General features: G+C 41.2%; 3 protein-coding genes across 3 annotated transcripts; 2 read left to right on the forward strand and 1 right to left on the reverse strand.

The window, feature by feature from the left end:
* The first annotated feature begins 851 nt into the window (after positions 1–851).
* On the forward strand, positions 852–1,820 carry LOC101952896 (olfactory receptor 10AG1). The gene has a single exon (XM_005309064.3). It carries the CDS (start codon positions 852–854, stop codon positions 1,818–1,820), a length of 969 nt encoding a protein of 322 aa, XP_005309121.3.
* An 8,269-nt stretch (positions 1,821–10,089) lies between these two features.
* LOC135975091 (olfactory receptor 11A1-like) lies at positions 10,090–11,058 on the forward strand. Its single transcript, XM_065565136.1, has one exon. The coding sequence runs from the start codon at positions 10,090–10,092 to the stop codon at positions 11,056–11,058; it is 969 nt and encodes a 322-aa protein (XP_065421208.1).
* Positions 11,059–15,626: 4,568 nt separating this feature from the next.
* Positions 15,627–19,912, reverse strand: LOC101952370 (olfactory receptor 10A7). The gene is made up of 2 exons (XM_005309062.3): positions 19,810–19,912; positions 15,627–16,654 (listed from the first exon to the last, which is right to left on the reverse strand). Exons 1-2 carry the CDS (start codon positions 19,910–19,912, stop codon positions 15,627–15,629), a joined length of 1,131 nt encoding a protein of 376 aa, XP_005309119.2.
* Positions 19,913–22,486: the final 2,574 nt, after the last annotated feature.

Raw genomic sequence — 22,486 nt, forward strand, 5'->3', positions numbered from 1 at the left:
AGCAAAGGCTTGACAGGAAATTTCTGTGAAAAACGTATATGCTATTTAAAAAATCTGTTTTTTTTTTAAATCTAATATTTGCCTTCATTGTTTTTTTTCCTAGAGAATGTTGCTGCACTATTTGGATTTGCCTTTAATGTTCTTCCTCATATCCCTTTGCTTTGTGATTCACAGCTTGTCTGGAGCACTTAAATAACATTTTAATTTTTATGTATTGAACTCTTTCTTATTTTCAGCAGCAATTAATTAATTTGGGAAAAGACCATTCTACTTTAAATTGATCAAGGTCCAGAATCTGCCTTTCTCCCTCTCATGGAGTTTGTTAAAGGTTTAAAATGTGAGAGAAAGCAACACTTTGTACTTTTTAAAAGGTTTTCACAATTCTCCTTTTTTAAAAAACAAACAAACAAACAAACAAACAAACAACCTTTTTTCAATGTTTTCCATTTAATTTTTGGTCAATAACCCATTTTTAAATTCAATTAGAATACATTTCTGCTGGCTAAAGGACTGTGCAATGTGGTCTGACCGGGGGGCCAGGACACTCTTATGGCTAGAATAAGCCAAAGAAAAAATGGGGAAAACTGAGGCAAAAGTTGCTTCCATGCCACAACCAGCCAGGAAGGGGTGTGTCGGGGTAGCAACTTTGCCACGCTCCCGTACACACATTAGACAGAATATACGACTGTCACAATCAGAAGAGTGTGGGCATCTATGCAGGTTTCTATTACTGGTGGCTGAGATGCCTGATTTCACCTCTGTGAGAGAAAGTTATGGGCCAGCACTCTGAGTAAGTGACATGCCCTTGTCCTCTACCTTTGTTGTCTCTGCAGATCCAATGCACCCATCCAATGGTGACTGGAAATCACACCACAACACCTGGCTTCATCCTCTTGGGATACTCCAGCCTCACAAACCTGCAGGGTTTGCTCTTCATGGTCTTCTTGGTCATCTACATGGTGATCCTGCTAGGGAATGGTGTCATTGTCTTGGTCACAGTGTTGGACTCTGCCCTGCACACCCCCATGTATTTCTTCCTCAGGAACTTGTCCTTTGTGGAGATCTGCTACATCTCAGTCACCCTGCCCAAGATGGTGGCCAATTGCCTGGCAGAAGATGGAAGTATCTCATTCACTGGCTGTGCTGCCCAGATGTATTTCTTACTTTTACTAGGTGGCAGAGAGTCTTTCCTTCTGGCGGTCATGGCCTATGATCGTTACGTGGCTATATGTAACCCCCTGCATTACACACTTATTGTGAACAGGGAGGTTTGTGCTAGGATGGTAGCCGGGTCCTGGCTTGTCAACATCCCGGTTCATTTTGGGCAGATATATTTGGTGTTTTCTTTGCCCTTCTGTGGGTCTCGTGAAATTAACCATTTCTTCTGTGACATCCCCCCTCTGCTGGAACTGTCCTGTGTGGACACCTACAGGAATAAAATGGCAGTGTTTATGGCAGTTCTGCTATTCATAATCACCCCTTTTATCTTAATTGTTATCTCTTATATTAAAATCGCCAGCACGATTTTGAATGTGCCTTCAGCCGAGGGCAGACACAAGGCCTTCTCCACCTGCTCCTCACACCTCACTGTGGTGACTCTCTTCTATGGCTCTGGAATGATAGTGTATTTGAGACCCAAGTCAAGGAACTCAGAGGACACTGAAAAACTGCTCTCTCTGTTTTATACCATTGTGACTCCGATGTTCAACCCTTTCATATATAGTCTGAGGAACAAGGAAGTGAAAGCCGCCCTAAGGAAATTAGTAGGTAAAAAAATGATTCCACAAAATACACCACATATTCCTCACATAATGTTGTAGATTCCTCTAAAGACGATGCAGAACCCACAAGATATATTTCTGGTTCCTCAAGAGTAGTTCTAGATTTCTGAAGATCGATTTTAGACTCCTTGGAGAGTGCACCAGACATATTATTGATTATTACGCATTCCAGATTGCTCAAAACACATTCTAGACATCTTATCAGCCTGAAACAATTCCTTCAGACATGTTCAGCAAGATACAATTCATATTCCTCAAGATATAGCTTAATATTCATGTTGAACTCCATTATGTATAGTTTAAGGAGTGGAAGAAAAAAATATTCTCTTGAGGGAAATGTCATATACAAAGCAATTCTTTCATGTAGGGTTCACATTTTTACACATATGTTTTCTTGTAAATATAAAATGTGATGTAACTTTAATAAAGTAAACAAATGTAATGAAATAATATATCCTGATAATATACATTCTTTCTTTCTCATATTTTCTGGACAGCTGCATTCAAATCTGAAATATTATCCATCCTCAAATGTAAGCCAAAATGAAATATGTTTTAAAATGCCAATTTTTGCCTTATATATTAAAAATGTATATACTTGGACTGAGGTTGAGATGTAAATAGGAGACAGACTTGTTGAAAATCTCTGGGTAAGGATAAAAGGGATAAAAAACAAGGGTGATGTCATGGTAGGCGTCTACTACAGACCACCTAACCAGGAAGAAGAGGTGGATGAGGCTTTTTTTAAACAACTAACAAAATTATCCAAAGCACAAGACTGGGTGGTGATGGGGGACATCAGCTACTCAGACGTCTGTTGGGAAAACAACACAGCAGGGCACAGATTATCCAAGTTCTTGAAATGTATTGGAGAATTTTTTTTATTTCAGAAGGTGGAGAAAGCTACTAGCGGGGAGGCTATTCTAGATTTGATTTTGACAAATAGGGAGGAACTAGTTGAGAATTTTAAAGTCAAAGGCAGCTTGGGTGAAAGTGATTATGAAATTGTAGAGTTCATGATTCTAAGGAATGGTAGGAGGGAGAACAGAAAAATAAAGACAATGGATTGCAAGAAGGCAGATTTTAGCAAACTCAGGGAGTTTGTAGGTACTAGGACCATGCTTCATCAGCAAGAAACCAGGCTGAGGACCTTTGCCACCGAACCGAGCCTGTGATCTTTCTGGGTAGTACCACCGAGGTCTGCTGAGCCGAGTGTCTGCGCAGGGCTGGGACAGCAAATGGAGCGAGCACACACACACCAACTGACAACAGGGGTCATTTCTGTTTGTTTCCCTCCCCCTAAAAAAAAAACATTTATTTTGATGAAACTGGATTTTTTATCATAAAAATAAATAAAAGTGTTGTGGGGCATTGTCATGTTTTTTTCATTAAAATAAAACAAATTTTATGTTTGTTTGTTTGTTTTTTGTTTTCAAAAACTACAAAAAATAGTTTAGGTGTTTTTCTCCAGTCCTTCATTTAGGTGGTTTGTTTTTTTTCCCCATCCCATCCTTTTCCAATGAAAAAAGGGTAAAAACACTAGAAATATTCCATAAAATGAAATGATTTTGTGTGTGTATGAAACAAGTTTTCTTTCTTTCTTTCTTTCTTGCTTTCTTTCTTGCTTTCTTTCTTTCTCAGTTAAATTATTTTATTTTTACTTTAGAAATGACAAAGTAATAATTGTTTCTGCTTTTTTCTCCCCCACCCTTCTTTTCCAATCAAAAGGAAAAAGAAAGAAGGAAATACAATCCTCTAAATCCAAAAAAACAAAAAACAAAAACATTTTTTGTTTCATCAAAAAACTTGACAATATATTTTTAAAAAAAGAAGATTTAATTTGATTTTTTCCCTATGGCAAATACAGAGCAATTTTGACCAGATTTAGATGGTGCCGTGAAGCTTTCATGGTTGTCAATTTGTTTAAGGCCAAAACTCCCACCCTGGCATTCCCAGCAGGATAAGTTCAACTGGACATTAATGACCTGAATTCTAATCATGATTTCCTTTAAAAATGCATAAAGAAGAACAACATTAAAATGTCTACTTGCACCGTTTAGGAAAATGCAGCCCATTTTTATTTAATATTAAAAATTTGGTAGCAGAGAAATATTAACATGCTACAGGAAGAATGCACAGAAACTTTCCTTTGAATTTAAGGATCCTTGACATAACATCATCCCATTCTATCCCTTTGGCTTGAAAATGCTCAGAATTTAATGGCCTTGTCTTGCATGATGTTTCATTGTCTGAATTTCCAACCAGCATCAAGAAAAAGGATAGAAAATCATAGGTCTCAAAGCTAGAACTCTTTGGAAAATGGTAAGGAAATTGTTGGTGAAAATTTTGAAATAACTTTCATTCTGAAGCTTTGCAAAATAAGTGATTTTAATATATTTGAAACATCTTGGCAATGTTTTGGAACATTTTGGGGTTTTATTTCGAGTGGGGGGTTGTTTGTTTTTCCTCCTTTTTTCCCCCTTTCCACTACCAACATTTTTCTCTCTCACTTTTGTCCTCTTTCCATTTTGCCACAAAAATCAGGGGAAAGAGGGTGAAAAATGGGGAGGTGGAAGGAAAAGAAAAAACAAGTAACCATCTAAACAATTAAAAAATCCAAACTGAATAATTTTCATTTTGGGGTGCCATCAAATAAAATGGAAAAAAAATACAAAAATATATTTTTTCTATACACATTTCAAAAACAGCTGAGCTTTCCTTGAACAAAATAATATTGCATTTAAAAACTTCTACCTGCTCTGCCAAAATGTGAGCGGATGTCAGAAATTCTCAGCATGTCATCATTTTCGCACATGTTGTTTCAACTGGCCAGAAACAGAGGAGACATGTGGTGAAATCTGGACCCTGTTGAAGTTAAGGGGAGCTTTACTATGACGTCAAAGGATATAACGCTTCTCTGCATGGGCATTGTGTCTATGACTCAGTGAATCACCTCAGATCATCCTCATTTCTTTTCAGACGCAAGCAATTTGCTAGGGGCTTCAGAATTCTTGATGGGGCCACAAACTCACTGAGAGCTTTGCTCATTGCATCAACTTCCTTCTGTCTCAGACCACATATGAGAGGGTTATTCAGTGGGCCAGGATACCACAGAGCACAGAGCACCCTTTGTTCAGGTCTGCCAGTGGGTTGGATTTTGGTAGCAGGTACACAATGAGTATGGTCCCATAGAACACTGTTTACACAATGATCTGAGAATAGCTGGTGGAAAAGGCCTTTTTTCTGCCAGGTGCAGAAGGAATTCTCAGGTGGGAGATGATCATATAAACATAGGTGGACAGGGTTAATAAAAATGAGGAGAGAGTGCAAAGAGAGACCAGGATTAAATCCAATAGCATGCTCAGGTTGGTGTCCCTGCATACCAGTTTTATGATTGGGGTGAAATCACAGAAGAAGGGGTTGATTTTGTTAGGGCCACAGGAAGTTCATTGTGACATCAAGGATGATATGATGATAGTAGCCAAACAGCCACTTATCCAAGACGAGTCTGCTAGCTCGAGGCAGAGCCTACTGTTCATAATGGCTGCATAGCGTAGCGGTTTGCATATCTCTAAATACTGATTTTAAGACATTGTGGAGAAGAGACAACATTCTGTGTCTGAAAGTGAAGCAAAATAATAAATAAAACTGTGCAACACAGTCACTGACAGAAATGGTCCTATCCCAAGTCAGGCGACCGGCCAGCATCCTGTGCAGGACAAAGAGTGGTAGGTATACTGTTCTATCCTGACCCTGTCGATCAACACTCTCAGATATATCCTGAGGAAGTCAATGCAGTGAGCAAAGGAAGTGAGCAAAGGAAGTCAATGCAGTGAGCAAAGTCATCAGTGAGTTTGTGGCTTTGTCAAGAGTTCACACATCCCTAGCAAATTGTTTTAGGCTGAAAAGAAATGAGGATGATCTGAGATAATTTACTGAGTCATAGACACAGCGTCCATGCTGTGAAATCTTGGCCCACTTGACATCAGCGGTAAATCCCACCTTGACTTGAACAGAAACCGGATTTCCCCTCCCCTCCCCTGTTTCTGGCCAGTTGAAACAGTTTGTGAGAAAGTGATGACATACTGAGAACGTCTGACATCTTCTATCATTTTGGCAGAGCAGGTAGAAGTTTCGGTACAATATTTTTTGTTCATGGAAAGCTCAGCTGTTTGTTGAAATTCATATAGAAAATATATATTTTTGATTATGTTTTGATTTTATTTGATGGAACCCCAAAATGAAAGTTTTTCAGTTTTTTTGTTTTTATTTTTTCTTTAGGTTTTTACTCCCCCCCCTTATTTTTCCATCCTTTTCTCCATTTTTCACCCCTTTTCTCCTGATCCTTTCACACACACACAGAAAATTATTTGATTCTGTTAGAATTTTTTCATGGATTTTTTCTGGTGTTTTTATACATTTTTCACTGGAAAAGATGGGACGGGAGAAAACAACTTGATTTTTTTTTCAGGTTTGAAAACAAAATAAAACATTTCCAGTTTTCATTTAATAAGTGAAAAGTCAATGCCCCACAACATTTCTATTTATTTTTTTTAAGATTAGAAAAATCATTTTTCATCATAAGAAATATTTGGGGAAAAAAACAACAAAATCAACAAAAATGCTTGCCTCTGGGTACAACTTGTGCGTGAACGTCGGCACATAACATCTGTCACATCTGAGCTTTATTGGGATATGTATGGGTTAAGTAGAGACCTGGGAAGCTGCTAATGTGCTGACATGGCATTAGGGGACAAAGGCATAAGAAGGCTGTAGTTCTTTGTTTAATAAATAAGTTGCCATATTTTGCCCTTCCCTGTTGCTTGTAAGAATTAATAAGGATGCATCTGCATAAAAAATGTAGCCGTTGAATAATGCCGTTTGTGTGAAAGAAGGTAAAAGAAATGTTATCCCCCCTTTCCTTTCCCAGCTACATAAACAAGCCCTGGTTTATGGCCTCTTCCTACCTCCCCTGAGAATTGCTCATGGCCCCTTCCTCCCTCCCCTGAGAATTGCTGACCAGGAAGATTTGTGGCAACAGATTGTTGCAAAGAAATATATTTTCAAGGTAAAATGCCTGTGTGATATTCGTAATGCTGTGCACAATAGATAGGGTGGGTTTACTAACAAAATGGGTGTTTTTATTACTTAATAAGGGGTTTTGGGGTGTTGTAATGGATGTAGGTGTGTACATACTAGCAAACAAAAAGAATGTGCTGTAACTAATTCCGTGCTTACTGGACAATTGGGTCCAGGGGAACAAGTATGGCAATAAAGAAGCCTGTACTCATATGAACCACTAGGACAACCTGCTCCTTCTTCTAACAAGCTTGTGCTTACTGCCATCTTCATCTCAGGGCCCCTGCAAATCAGCTGGTGCTCATTACACTCACAAAGGGCACATGGGGCCAGTCACAAACGGTGGCATCTGCACACTCAACCAGGGACATCTTTATATGGGCTAAACCCAGATGATAAGGACCAGGTTGGGCCAGTCAACAGCACCAGGCTCACAGGGCCCTTCGAGGCGGGGAGTTTGGGCAAACACAAATAAATGAACCCAGAACCAAGGTCAATGGGGACAGTCCTGACCCAGCTGGGGGTTTGCAAGGGCGCTAGGAGATGGACTGGCCAGTGAAACGGTCACCGGGAAGGGACTCGGCATATGGCACCCCCGGACAGAATCTGCTTTGCTGCCACCAACTTCACAGAGCAGTTTGAAGGCAGGGAGCTGCTACAGTGAGTGTCCCCAGAAATGAGTGCTAAAAGTGCAAGGTCTGAGAGGGCTTGTTCTCAGTGCACTGCACCGTCAGTCCCTGGTGCCACAGATAGTCCCTCGGGAGTGAGGCAACAGACAGCTCTCTGAGATGCCTTGAACCTTTGGAACACAATGGGAATAATTGGAAAATAGTTATGGAGGTAGTCACCAGGTGGCAAAGTTAAACATTGTTTTAAAAGTTTTTATTTGTCTTTCCTTGTGAGTCTTTGAAGAAGTGCTGTAGGGCTCTTCAGTTTGTGATGCAGTTTCTTTTGCGGTGACCTGTTGCAAACAGCAGAAGAGTTTGCTTCCTGCCGTAATGTTCATAAATAGATTCAAATATTGGGATAGAGTGGCTTCTTTGGAACCAGACCTAGGCGCATGGGTCAAGAGCCCTAAAAGAAGGAATTCCATGCATGTTGTTTCTTACCACCTCTGCTCCAGGACTGGTTCATTTGTGTCAAGTTACACCAAAAAATAATCCAGACTCCACATCACTGGCTTCGCCTCCAATGGGAAACCAATCTTCAAGTCCCTGATTGTGCTATCATTCAGCAGAGGCCAGAGAATATTGTTAAACAAATAAAGATTAATAATTAATAATCATATCAAAGTTCCTTTGGATAAATATTTCCATTGGGATTGTGTGTGTGTATTTTGAATGTGTGTGTGTGAGACAGAGGGATTTCCTTTCATGCAAAGCCTTCACTTGCATACTACGGATTAAATTTACATTCTGTACCCTTTGTTTTTGTTAAACTGCATGACCTGAACAACCAGTCTGACAGGCTTCACTTTTCCTAGCCGTTCTTACTTATGGAGTTGCTCCACTAAAGACAATGGGACAACTGACATGCGGAAAGATTACTCAGCAGTGTCAGTGTCTGCAAGGCCATGCACTCCATGAGCGATGTGTTACATTTCAGCCAACCAGAGCAATGATCTCCTACAGTCGGGAGCAGAAAGGTCCACTGGGTGTGGGCAGTTGGTTGCATTAAGACAGTTGTTTGTACTGAATGCACAGAAAACACAGCACTAACTCCCCAGGCTCAGCCCCTTTGGAGATGGAATCAGGGGAGACAGCCTGCCACAGAGAAGGATACAAATATGAGGTGACCTCTGGACTGTGTGAATGGAGGGGAAAGAGCACGTTCTAACACGGCACACGGCAGCTGCTCGTCCATTCAGGTAGATGCAGGTGTCTTTGCTGAGAAGATCCAGATTTTGCAGAGAGAGAGAGACAAGAACTTCAACTTATGAATCTGTGTCCTGGCTGCTGAGCACAGAGAAACAAGAGCTCATCGCTTCAAGCTTTGGCTGTTCTGTGGTTACAGGTGAGCACCATCTTCCTGACTGCGTTTCTATCCCACCTTCCAGACAGGGGCATGAATGGGCTTTGTGAATATGAACAGTCTTAGCCTCACTATCCCACAGCAGTGACAATCAGTGTTCATAGCACCATTTAACAGTGAGAAAATTGAGATACATGTCTTGTGAAAGGTTCTCAGCTAGAGATCTGGCCCATTGAGTCCAATGGAGTTATGGTTCATTAACACCAGCCAGAGCTCTGGATCAGTGTGACTAGGCCAAAGCCTGGAGTAGCATAATGGGAATCCAAACAAAGTGAAGCAGATAGAAAGGACCATAAAAATGACATGTAAAATGTAAGGAGGAAATTAGCAGGATGGCAAAGGGTGGCTTGGCCTTTGGAGGGAGATGGGCTCTGCCCCCACCTCTGCCTTGTCCTCTAAACCCAGCCAATGAATTTAGGTTTGGGTGACAAGACGATAGCTCAGGGACAGGGCTTCCTAAAAAAGGAAGGCAGCTGAGCTCTTCTGCTCTGAGAGACGTGGGGAGCTGTCAGAGAGCTGGGCCTGATACCCAGGGAAAGAGGAGAGGGCTGCAGGGTGATTTCTGCAGGGGATCCAGATGGGAAGCAGAGTAAGAGAGGAGTGGGAAAGAAACTCTCCCTAACAGCAGTGAGGGGTAGGATCAAACCCTCGGGAGGGAATGAGAGGACCAGGAGGGGTTTACTGGGAGATTCTGGCTTTGAGTGAAACCCTTATTTCAGGTCAATAGAGAAGTCCACAGAAGGGGAGGGTAATTCAAAGGCACCAACAGTGGATGTTGGTTTGATGGAGGGATGGGGGGGGAATGGAGTCAGTGGCACTGTCTGATAAGAAAAGAGGTTCAACAGTCAGTGGGAATTTGAAGAACAAGTGCTCTGAGTTAACAGCCAGCAGCAAATTCTTTCAGTTTGTCTGAAGCAGGAAACTACAAGACTCTGTGGATCACCACTTTCCTGAGAACCCTTCCACCGCAGAGAGGCAGAAATAATTTTCCAGTGCTCCTCTCACAGTGTGAAGTTCTATGCCTGAGACACATGCCTCAATGTCTAAATTTAGACAATAATGTAACAGCTGGTCATCAGGAGAGAGAAAGGAGATTTTGCATCTTTATGGAATTAACTGATGACACTTGATGAACTGTTAACTCTTTGTTCTTCTGATTCGATTGCAAAGTTCATTTTTTTGTTCCTAATGTCAACCCATGGCCGACACAGAATGGAGAAATCAAACGGCCATCACAGAATTCATCCTACTGGGATTCGGGGATCTCCCTGAGCTGCAGCTCTTTCTCTTCCTGCTGTTCCTAGTGATCTACATCTCAACCATGGCTGGGAACGTCCTCATTGTTGCGCTAGTTGTGACTGATCAGCACCTTCACACCCCCATGTACTTCTTCCTGGGGAACTTGTCCTGCTTGGAGACCTGCTACACCTCCACCATCCTGCCCAGGATGCTGGCCAGTCTCCTGACTGGGGATGGGACCATTTCAGTCAGTGGCTGCCTTACACAACTGTTCTTCTTTGGTTCTCTGGCAGGTACGGAATGCTATCTTCTAGCAGCAATGTCTTATGATCGGTATTTAGCAATATGTAAACCCCTGCACTATTCAGCTCTGATGAATACCAGGTTTTGTCTCCAGTTGGCTGCTGGGTCATGGTTCAATGGTTCTTTGGCTACTGCCATCTTTATATTATTCATGTCACAGTTCATATTCTGTGGCCGCAATGAAATTGACCATTTCTATTGTGATTCCGGCCTATTAGTAAATCTTGCTTGCGGAGACACACACCTTATGGCATTGTTGCCTTCTGTTCTAGCCTGTGTATTCACTCTGCCTCCATTTCTACTAACCCTGACATCCTACGTGTGTATCATCACCACCATCCTGAGAATCCCGTCCACCACTGGGAGGCAAAAGACCTTTTCCACCTGCTCCTCTCACCTCATTGTGGTGACAATTTTCTATGGGACCATAATGATTGTCTACATGCTCCCGAAACGTGATATACCAAGAGTGCTAAAGAAAGTGCTCTCTCTTTGCTACACAGTCCTCACTCCCCTGGTAAACCCCCTCATCTACAGCCTGAGAAACAGAGACTTCAAAGAAGCCTTGAGCCAAGCAGTCACTAAATATGTGGCTTTCACAAAGAATGTAGAGATGGGTAGATAATAGCTAAGGGCCAATTTGTTAAGGTGTTTAGACACCAAGTGGGATTTTGAAATCAAGATACTTTTGAAACTCCCATGAGGCACCTAAAATACCTTTGAAATTCTGGCCTCTAGCATGAGGTTTTAAAAGCTACCTGGGTGATTTGGGCAAAAAACATCTATTGAAATTGATTTGAAAACTCCCATTGAAAAACTCAGAATACATCTTTAAAAATAAATGCAGATAATCTGCCTGGAGCTACTGAGTTTTTATGGTCCCTCCCTGTGTCCATTTAACAGAGGGCACAAGAAAGTGAGGTTTTGGACAGCTCTGTCAGCCTCTCGTGTCCAGCACTGGCACATACAGGATGATGGTGTCTTTTCTCTTTTGGGGGTGGCTAAACATTCACGCTGGGTGAGGTGGGTATGTAATGTCTGAGAATGCACAGAGCTAACAAGTCATGTAAGCGACAGAAAACACTAAATATCAAAGCAAATCCCTGGCTGTAACCCCAGCTGTACATTGCTTCTCTATTGTTTGCAGTGTTGTTGTAACCATGTTGTTCCCAGGATATTGTTTCCCTGTGTTCCATAATAAAAGCTTGTAATCAATGCCAGAAAATGTAATACGAATAAAACATAAGGAATGATGTTATCATCAGGTTGGTTGCTTCAAATGATATCTTATGCCTCTAAAGTCACAATAGAGAATCCAAACGGAGCTCAAGTCTGTGTTGTCCAATTAAGGAAAAGGACCAGGCTGGGAGATGGCCAGACATTTTTCCCCATCATGGAGGTTTAAGTAGGCACCAATCATTGTGAACAGAAAATTTCCACAACATTTTTATTGCCAGAAAAAAGTCCATATTTCACCAAAATAAATAACTGGGCAAAATAAAAAAATGAATAGTCTCTAGATGTAACATATCCACCACCAGCTCTCTTGACTCTTTGGAAGGCAGGAGAAACGCTCACTCATCCTTTCCTCTACTTTCCTCAGGCCTCAAACTGAAGCTGCTGTTTTGCTGGGAGAGTAACCTAAATTTGAATTAAGAGACCCACAGTAAATGGCCTGAATTCCTGGAGTCATGTGACTACATCAGACTCTTGGCTTCCATTTAAAATCAAGTTTCTAGGTTTTTTTAGATACAATGAAAATCTTGAAAATGGCTCCCAAGTGTAACTGAGACAGTGATATCTGCCTGAGTGTGCAGAGAGCCTGAGACAATAGCTCTCCGAGGAGGGAGTTGCCCTGAGTGTAATCAATGCAGCAACTCCTGTCTGAGTTAGTGGAGAGACTGAGAGAATCACTCTTTGGGGAGGGGAGAAGCTGGCTTAAATGTAACCAACACAGCAACATCGGCCTGAGTGTGCAGAGAGCCTGAGATAATAGCTTTCAGTTGGGGGAACTGCACCATTCATGTCAATGGAGTGTTGGACCAACTAGCCTTGGGAGGACCCCACCAACCATATCTCAGCACAGGACACTGTGAGTGTAGAAGGAGGTGAAGATCACAGTGGGACGAGCCTCACCCCCCTCCCAAGGCCAGTGGTTCAAACACTCCATTAAGATAAATGATGCAGTTCTCCCCACTGAGAGCTATTGTCTCAGGCTCTCTGCACACTCGGGCAGATATCATTGTCTCAGTTACACTTGGGAGCCATCCTCAAGCTTTCCACTGTAACTTTAAAACCTAGAAACTTGTTCTTAAATTAAAGCCGAGATTTTGCTGTAACCATGTCCTTTGGAAATTAGTGCTTGTGTCTCAATCAAGTGTAGACTAACCCCCATAGGCAGAGAAGCAGCTTCCCATTTGAGGCCCAAGGAAATGGGAGGGAAGAATGAGTGAATCTTTCCTCTGCCTTCCCATAGGGCCAAGGGAACTGGTGGATGGATGATCTGTTCATTTAGGCCTGACCTCTCACACCAGGATAGAGAGGCAGAGCAGAGGAAGAGTGTCTGCAATTAGACACCTGTGACTGGCCTGTGCCAGCTGACCTGGGATCATGCGGTTTGGGCTGTGGTGTTGTTTCATGGTAACGTAGACTTCTGAGCTTAGGCTGGAGTCTGGGTTCTAGGCCCCTGCGAGGTGGGAGGGTCCCAAAGCAGTGACTGCAGCCCAAGTGTGTAAGTCTGCACTGCAATTAAACAGCCCTGCAGCCCGCGTCAGCTGGCACTGTCCAGCCATGGGGGTCTAACTGCAGTGTAGACATACCCTCAGGTATGTTAGCAGCCAGCCAGGTCAGCCAAACCCAGGGCAGGAGGCAAAGGGAGGGCACAAACTAAGGGCATATTATCCTGGCTTTTTTCCTTGCCAAAATGGGAGTGAAGCCTTTTTGGGAAATCTATCTGCAGTTGTAGGTGCCAAGCTGCTGGAAATCAGGCCCTGACATTTTCACAAGCACCAAAGTGGTTTAGGAGCCTAATTCCTATCGCTAGAGTTATTGGGATTTGGGCTCCTAAACAGCTTAGTGGCTTTTGGAAAATCCCACTCCATCTAACAAGCTCAATGCTGAAACATCACAGTCCAGGAGATGTACCAGGGAACATAAGGGGGTGCAGAGCTTTGTCTCTGTGTAGGTGCCCTCATGACTGTCTGATCATCTCCCAAACGTTAATGGATTTTCTCCACACAACCCCCCTGTGAGGTCGGGGAGGATTGCAGCCATTTTACAGATGAGGAACTAGGGCATAGGGAATATTGAGGGACTTTACTAAAATCATACAGGATATTTGTAGCTGAGTTAGGCACAGAACCCACATCTCTTTAATCCCCACTTAAGCCTAACCCAGCCCAGTTCATCAGCCACTTGACCAGTCCAATGGGAAAAGCCCCAATAAATTCAAAGTGCTTTACCCTAGTATAGCACACACCGTCAAACAGCTCAATACCAGAGCTAGGTGTGAGGCAGAGAATATTCATTTATTTTCCTCACCTAGACTTGCCTCCCCTTCCAAGCTCAGCCAGAAAATCTACCACACCTGGTTCTGAAACTGGGGCCATTTTCTTGAAGTTTCCTTCCCAAGGAAAAGAAAAAAATGGGTGCGAATGAAAACAAACATGTAGAAGTGCTCAAAATTTTTCATTTGGAAGCGGAAACATTGTTGGAAAATGGCCTTTTTTAAATGGAAACCTTTAATGGAAATTGTAGATTTTGAATGAAATATTCTGGTTTTATGATTGAAAATACATTATTATTATTATTATTATTATTATTATTATTATTATTATTATTATGTTTTCCCCACTCTCTCCCTCCCCCTCCCCCTTTTTTCATGATGCCCATTTTGGGTGCCAGGGGTGCATTTATCTAATTGAGAACTGATTTTTTCATGGTAGAAGATTCTCACAAAAAACTAAAATTGAGGTGAAAAAGGCTGTGAAACATCCCTAGACCAGACTGACACAAAATGAGCACATTAATTGAATTACTATTCTTTTATTGTAATTTTTAATTAAAATATTTTATGACCTATCTATATAAACTGATAACATTCATTTCAATTTTTATAGTATGTTTAAAATTAATTGACCCTGGAATTGTTTCTGCAAGTTCTTTTCCTGCCAGCACAATCTTAGATCTCTGTACTGAATCTTGTTCTGTTGTCTCAAAAATCTGACATAGACAACATGTACATCACACTTAGCATCACACCCTTAAAAATGAGTACAAAATTTCATGCAAGTAGCAACCTGAGCTTCAGTGAAACTGCAAACGTTAGTCCTGAAACCGAGTGAGTGATAGAACAGCCAGTGTGGCACTGATTCACAAAGTTTTTCTCAGGCTGTTTAGGAGGGAACACAGAAGCAGACAGAAAAAAATTGTTGAGGTCTCTGAAAAAAATGGTTAATTTAAGCACACAATTCATTCCATGGTAGTCAAGTGCTTAAAATCAACTGTTTCCTTTACCTTCCTGTATAATGAGTTACATATTCATGATCCCCTAATTTTTTCCAGATAATGGCCAGAACCTGCTTACCAGAGTCAATAATTCAATTCAGATTCCTCCCCGTTATGCTGCTGAGGGGGATTTTTCTGTGAAAATTGTTGAAAGAAAACAAACTTCTGATTTTGTCTGAATATTTCCACTTGTTTCCCTGTTTTTGGTTGAAAAAAATGTTTTCTGTTTTGGGGTATTCCCCCGTCCACTTTCACATTTCAACTTTGCCCACATTTTTTTCTAGTGAAAAAACCTGCACTTTTTGTTTTTACTTCTTTCCCCTGGAAACATGCATTAATAGTGGCAAGGTAAGGACAAAGTGTTACTTTCTCTCCCTTTCACTTTTTCATACTCATTTCAATATTTTTCTGGTGGAAAAAAAGTTTTGTTTTCCAACTTTCTCTTTAATGTATTATTGTCAGAAAAGTGAGATACAAGTCTATTTCTTTTCCAGTGAGAGAAAATATTTTCTCACGGCTTTAAATGTTCTTTTTACTTTTTTCACATTCTTATGGGCTAAGAAATTGAAATAAAATGGGGGGGGGGAATCTCTCACTTGTTTAACTTTTTCTATTAAAAAAGTGAGAGAAGAGTAAAAGTAAAAGCAAAACTCCATCTTTTTCACTTTTCCAATGCAGTTAAAAACATTAAAATGTTTCCAAATGTGTTCTCTTCCCCCATTTTCTCTCCAAGGTGGAACAAGCAGGTAGGACTATCTCAAGTCTTGTGAAAACGACAAATGTATTGACAGCTTTTTGCAGGGCCTGCTTGACCTCCCTATTTCTCAGGCTGTAGATGAGCGGATTGACCAGTGGGGTCAGAACAGTGTAGAAGACTGAGAACACTTTGTTCAGGGCTTTCAGTGTGTTGGTTTTGGGGAGCAGATACACAATAATTATGGTCCCATAGAAAATTGTCACCACGATGAGGTGCGAGGAGCAGGTGGAAAAGGCCTTTTGCCGGCCGGTGTTGGAAGGGATTCTCAGGATACTGAGAATGATATAAACATAGGACGTCAGGGTAAGAAATGGGGACAGGGTGAATATTGAAGCCAGAATAAGGACTGTGAGTTCAACCAGATGGGTGTCACTGCAGGACAGTTTTATTATTGGGTTGAAATCACAAAAGAAATGGTCAATTTCATTGGGGCCACAGAAAATGAATTGGGACATCATGGAGGTGATTATGGTGCTAGCCAGAAACCCACTTACCCAAGAAGCAGCTGCTAGCATGGCACAGACCTTGCCATTCATAAGGGCTGCATAACGCAGTGGTTTGCAGATTGCTAAATACCGATCATAAGACATCACAGATAAAAGATAACACTCAGCAGCTACCATGAAAGCAAAGAAATTATATTGCAAGAAGCAGTTTCTGATGGAGATGGTTCTGTTCCCAGTCAGGAGACTGGCCAGCATCCTGGGCAGGATGGTGGAGGTGCAGCAGATCTCAAAGCAGGACAAATTCACCAGGAAGAAGTACATGGGGGTGTGAAAGTGCTGATCAGCCACAACTACCATAACAATGAGGATGTTCCCGGCCATGGTCCCAATGTAGATCACTAGAAGGAGCAGGAAGAGAAGAGTCTGTAATTCCGGGATATTTTTGAATCCCAGGAGGATGAACTCTGTGACGGATGTTTGATTTCCCTGTTCTCTATTCACCATGGTTTTATCTAGGGAAAAGGAAATACATGATCAAAAAATAAAGATTATAATTTATTTTCCATTTTCTTTCTCTTAGCTTCCCCTCCCATCTTTAACCTTTCTTGTCTATTTAGATTTGAACCTGCTCAGGTTACTTACTATGTGTTTGTGTAGTGTTGAACACAATGGCAATGTAGCTTTAACCACAACAAAGCAACAACATCAGCAAAATAATAATAACAACATCAAATTAAAGCATAATTTACAATGCTGGGATTTCGCCAGGCTTCTTTCAAGTTTCATGACTTTTGAAAATCTCAGTCTTATTTTTCCCCATTTAATTTGTATCACATTGGTGATTCTTTGCATCTATTTGAATGTGATACTGTTTATCTGTGAAACTCATTGGTGTCGAAAGGAATTTAGGTGGATTAAAAAAAGTGTTAGAGAATTATTGTGAATAATAAGGATATAGCCCATCATTCTAATAGCTAGGACAGAAATTGATAAAAGAATTACATCCTTATTGTTCAGGTTATAGGCAAACATTAGCAAATGGCAGTTATGAAGAAACTTCCATCATTGGTTAATTAATCCATAATTCTCCATTACAGTGATTCTATACTTTCTCCTGGCCACCATGTGATGGAGAACAGTCACCCAGTTTTGAGAGATTCTTTAGTAGCTCTTCACAGTCTGCTTGAGAATTAACTATCTTGAGTAATTTTGTATCATCTGCAAATTTTGCCACCTCACTGTTTACCCCTTTTTCCATATCATTTATGAATATGTTGAATAGTACTGGTCCCAGTACAGACCCCTGGGGGACACCATTATTTACTTCTCCATTCTGAAAACTGACCATCAATTCCTACCCTTTGTTTCCTATCTTTGAACTAGTTACCGATCCATGAGAGAACCTTCCCTCTTAACCTTTGACTCCTTACTTTGCTTAAGAGCCTTTGGTGAGGGACTTTGTCAAAGGCTTTCTGAAAATCTAAGTACACTATATTCACTGGGTCCCCCTTTTCCTCATGCTTGTTGACCCCTTGAAAAAATTCTAGTAGATTGGTGAGGCTTGATTTCCCTTTACAAAAAACATGTTGACTCTTCCCTAGAAATTATGTTCATGTAGGTGTCTGACAATTTTATTATTTACTATAGGTTTAACCAGTTTGCCTGGTACCGAAGTCAGGCTTACCAGCCTGTAATTGCCAGGATCACCTCTGGAGCCCTTTTTAAGAATTGGGGTCCCATTAACTATTCTCCAATCACTTGGTACAGAAGCTGATTTAAATGATAGGTTACAAACTACAGTTAGTAGTTCTGCAATTTCACATTTGAATTCCTTCAGAACTCTTGGGTGAATACCATCTGCTCCTGGTGACTTACAACTGTGTAGTTTATCAATTTGTTCCAAAACCTCCTCTAATGGCACCTCTATCTGGGACAGTTCCTGAGATTTGTCTAAGAAGAATGGCTCAGGTTTGGGAATTTCCCTCTCATCCCCAGCTGTGAAGACCGATGCAAATAATTAATTTAGTTTCTCCACAATGGCCTTATAATCATCTAGTGGCCCCACTGGTTGTTTAACAGGCTTCCTGCTTCTCATGTACTTAATTTTTTTTTTTTTTTGCTATTACTTTTTGTGTCTTTGGCTAGCTGTTCTTTAAATTCTTTTTTGGCCTTCCTAATTATATTTTTACTCTTCATTTGCCAGAGTTTATGATCCTTTCTATTTTTCTCATTAGGACTTAACTTCCTTTTTGCCTCTCACTGTTTATTTTACTTTGTTGTTTAGTCATGGTAGCACTTTTTTGGTACTCTTACCATGTTTTTTTTTTTTTAATTTGGGGTATATATTTATATTGAGTCTCTATTATGGTGTCATTAAAAAGTTTCCATGCAGTTTGCAGGGATTTCAATTTTGGCGCTGTACCTTTTAATTTCTGTTTAACTAACTTCCTCATTTTTGTGTAGTCCCTCTTTCTGAAATTAAATGCTACAGTACTGGGATGCTATGGTGTTTTCCCCATCACAGGGATATTACATTTAATTATATCATGGTCACTATTTCCAAATGGTCCAGCTATATTCACCTCTTGAACCATATCCTGTGCTCCACTTAGGACTAAATCAAGAATTGCCTCTCCTCTTGTGGGTTCCAGGACTAGCTGCTCCAAGAAGCAGTCATTTAAGGTGTCAAGACACTTTATTTCTGCATCCCGTCCTTAGATGACATGTACCCGGTCAATATGGGGATAGTTGAAATCCACCATTATTATTGAGGGTTTTTTTCAAAAAATTATAGCCCCTCTAGTCTCCCTGAGCATTTTGCAGTCACTATCACCATCTTGGTCAGGTGGTTGGTAATATATCCCTACTGCTATATTCTTATTATTAGAATATGGGATTTCTATCCATAGAGATTCTATGGTACAGTTTGGTTCATTTAAGATTTACTTCATTTGATTATACACTCTCTTTCACATATAGTGCCACTCCCCTACCAGCATGACCTGTTCTGTCCTTCCGATATATTTTGTATACCTTGGTATAAGTGTGTCCCATTGATTATCCTCATTCCTTCAGGTTTCTGTGATGCCTATCATATCAATATCCTCATTTAATACAAGCACTCTAGTTCACCCATCTTATTAGTTAGACTTCTAGCATTTTTATTTAAGCACTTTTAGATTTTATCACTTTTTAGCTGTCTGCCACTACATGATGTAATTGAATGTGAGTCTATTCATTTGACTGTTTCTCATCAGATCCTACCTGTATTTTATCATCTTCCATCCTCTCCTCCTTACTAGGACATAGAGAATCTCCATTAATAGATCCTCCCCTGAGGGATGTCTCTGTCTGAACCACTTGCTCCTCCACACGTGTCGGCTTTTCCCCAGCCCATTGTTTAAAAACTGCTTTACAACCTTTTTAATGTTAAGTGCCAGCAATCGGGTTCCATTTTGGTTTAGGTGGAGTCCATTCTTCCTGTATAAGCTCTCCTTTTCCCAAAAGTTTCCCCGGTTCCTTATAAATATAACCCCCTCCTCCCTACACCATCATCTCATCCACACATTGATACCCTGCAGTTCTGCCTGTCTAACTGTCCCTGAGCCTGGGACTGGAAGCATTTCAGGAAATGCTACTATGGAGGTCCTTGGCTTCAATCTCTTACCTAGCAGCCTAAATTTGGCCTCCAGTATCTCTTTTCCATCCTTCCCTATGTCATTGTTAACTACATGTACGATGACCACCAGTTCCTCCCCAGCACTACACATAAGTCATGTGAGCTTGTCATGTTGTATCCCAGGGCTTCCTTCATTTGAGAAGAGAAGTCATGGCTTCACACAGTGGATATAGGTAAAAACACTTCAACCATGATTTTTCCCCTTTCCACTAAGGTTAACCATAACCAGCAAACATGTTAGAAGGTGTTGCTAAGGTCCACATTCAAACACTGAGTTTTTGAATGAGAAACTGAAATTCCCAGTCTAGCCAAACATCTACACTGATCAGTTTCACACAAGCTCCTTTCATATTTCTTAGAGGTGCCTGCCTTATAAGACAAGAGACCCCTCATTCAGGTGACTCATCGATATCTCATATCCAGCATCTGCTGGGTGAAATCCTGGCCCCATAGAAGGGAAGGGGAGTTTTGCCATTGACTTAGGAATGTAGGACATAGGATTCAAAGGGCCCTACTGAGTCATGGAGCCCATTCACCCTGCTGTCATTGGCAACCCCTTCACATAATCCCATTCATAAATGTATCAAATCCCATCTCAAAACTAGTTAAGCTGTTTGCCCCTGTTACTCCTGTTAGAGGCTGTTCCAGAACCTCCCTCTTCTGGTTGTTAGAAATCTTCATCTAAGGGCTTATCTAGGTGAACAACTAGTTCACAGCAAGTTGGTTTGAATCTACCCCACACTAGCCTGCTGTGGACTAACTATCTGAGTGGACCCTGCTGACAGGCATCTAATCCCTTTTCAAAGAGGACTAGATCAAAGCACAGTAATGAACTGTTAGTGAATGTCAACAGGGTCCACAGGGACTGTTAGTCCATGGCAGGGTAGCTTGGGGTAATACACACCCAGTTTGCCATGAACTCAATATTTATATAGACAGTATAAGCCATAAATCCAGACTACATTTATTCCTGGCCAGTTTATCCCCATTTGTTACAGTGCATTTACCTCCCTGATGTATTTATAGAGAGAAATCTCAGCCTTTGTTTTGCTAGGCTTAACAAGCCAAGCTCTTTTAGTATGCTCTGTTCAACAGGGCTGTGATTTCACACAGTAATTTTAATTTTGTTCTCACTTATTTTTTCACTCTAGGAAATTTTGACACATAACAAAACATTTCTTAAATATGGAAGATGATGCTTACCTGAAATGCTAGAATATTTCAAGTTTGGAGCAATGATCTCTCATTGCTCTGGGATTCTGATTCCACTCTCTCTTTCCTCACACATTTAATTACTCACTGAAGAGAAATGTAAATGCCGGAATCACCCAATCTGTCCTGCAACATGTGCTTTCCCTTGTATTTCTAAGATGCAGATGCCCCTTCATTCAGAAAGGAAATAAGACATAAATTTACCATTGGAGCAATATACCAATGGTTGTGGTGGATACTCCATCACTGGCCATTTATAAATCAAAATAAAGTAAATAAACAGAAGTGAAGTCTGGGATCTTCAAAACCACACAGGGGATTTAGATGACCAGTTCTCAATAACTTTGGTGGAAATTTGTCATCTGTATCACTTAGCTAGCTGTCAAATCTCAGCTGAAGAGATGCTTTGACTAGAATTCTTATGCGACTTTGGTGATCAACTGGACCTGGTGGAACTGTTCAGCTTAGAAAGACATGGCTATGCATGGATATGATAGAGGTCAATAAAATCATGAATGGTGTGCAGAAAATGAATAGAAAAGTATTATTTATCCCTTCCTGTAATACAAAAAACAGGGGTCACCCAATGACATTAATAGGCAGCAGGTTTAAAACAAAAAATAGGAAGTATTTTTTCCCACATAAAATACAAATAACCTCTGGAACTGATTGCCACAGAATGTTGTGATGGTCAAAAGTATGACTGGGTTCAAAAATGAACTAGATAAGCTCATGGATGACAAGTCCATCAAACGGCTATTAGTCAAGATTTTCAGGGATGCAACCCTATGCATTGGGTGACCCTGAACCTCTGACTTCCAGAAGCCAGGAAGGAAAGTTAGGGGAGTATCACACCATAATTGTCCTGTCCTGTACACTCCTCCTGAAACACTTGGCATTGGCAACTGTCAGAAGACAGAATACTGGGCTAGATGGACCTTTTGTCTGACCCATTATGGCCGTTCTTATGTTCTTATCTGCTGATGATCTATAATAGGAGATGCCTATGATAGGAGTGTCCATGTGGAGACAGCTGAGGTAGCTGTCCCAGTATACAGGACTGCTGACACACCACTGGTGGAGGAGGAGATGGCTCAGGGTGGACACTGGCAGCTGGTTACTTCTGGCAGTGGGCAGTGCATCACCCCTGCCACGAACGCTCCCACCATGGTAATAGGTAACTGTTATGCTCTTCTTGATACAGGAGAGAAGGAATCACCCCCTACAGTAGAGGAGGAGAAGCCTCGTACCCCTAAGGCTGGGAGGTCTGCTGCCACCACTGCGAATAGGAAACGTAGGGTAGTGGTGGTCGGAGACTCTCTTCTGAGGGGGATGGAGGTGCCCATCTGTTGCCCTAACATTTCATCTTGGGAGATGCTGCCTGCCAGGGCCCCGTATCTGAGATGTTACATAGGCATTGTCAAGGATTATCCAGCCCTCTGACTACTACCCC

Source organism: Chrysemys picta, chromosome 13 (genome assembly GCF_011386835.1).
Source record: "Chrysemys picta bellii isolate R12L10 chromosome 13, ASM1138683v2, whole genome shotgun sequence".
Lineage (NCBI taxonomy): Eukaryota > Metazoa > Chordata > Testudines > Emydidae > Chrysemys > Chrysemys picta.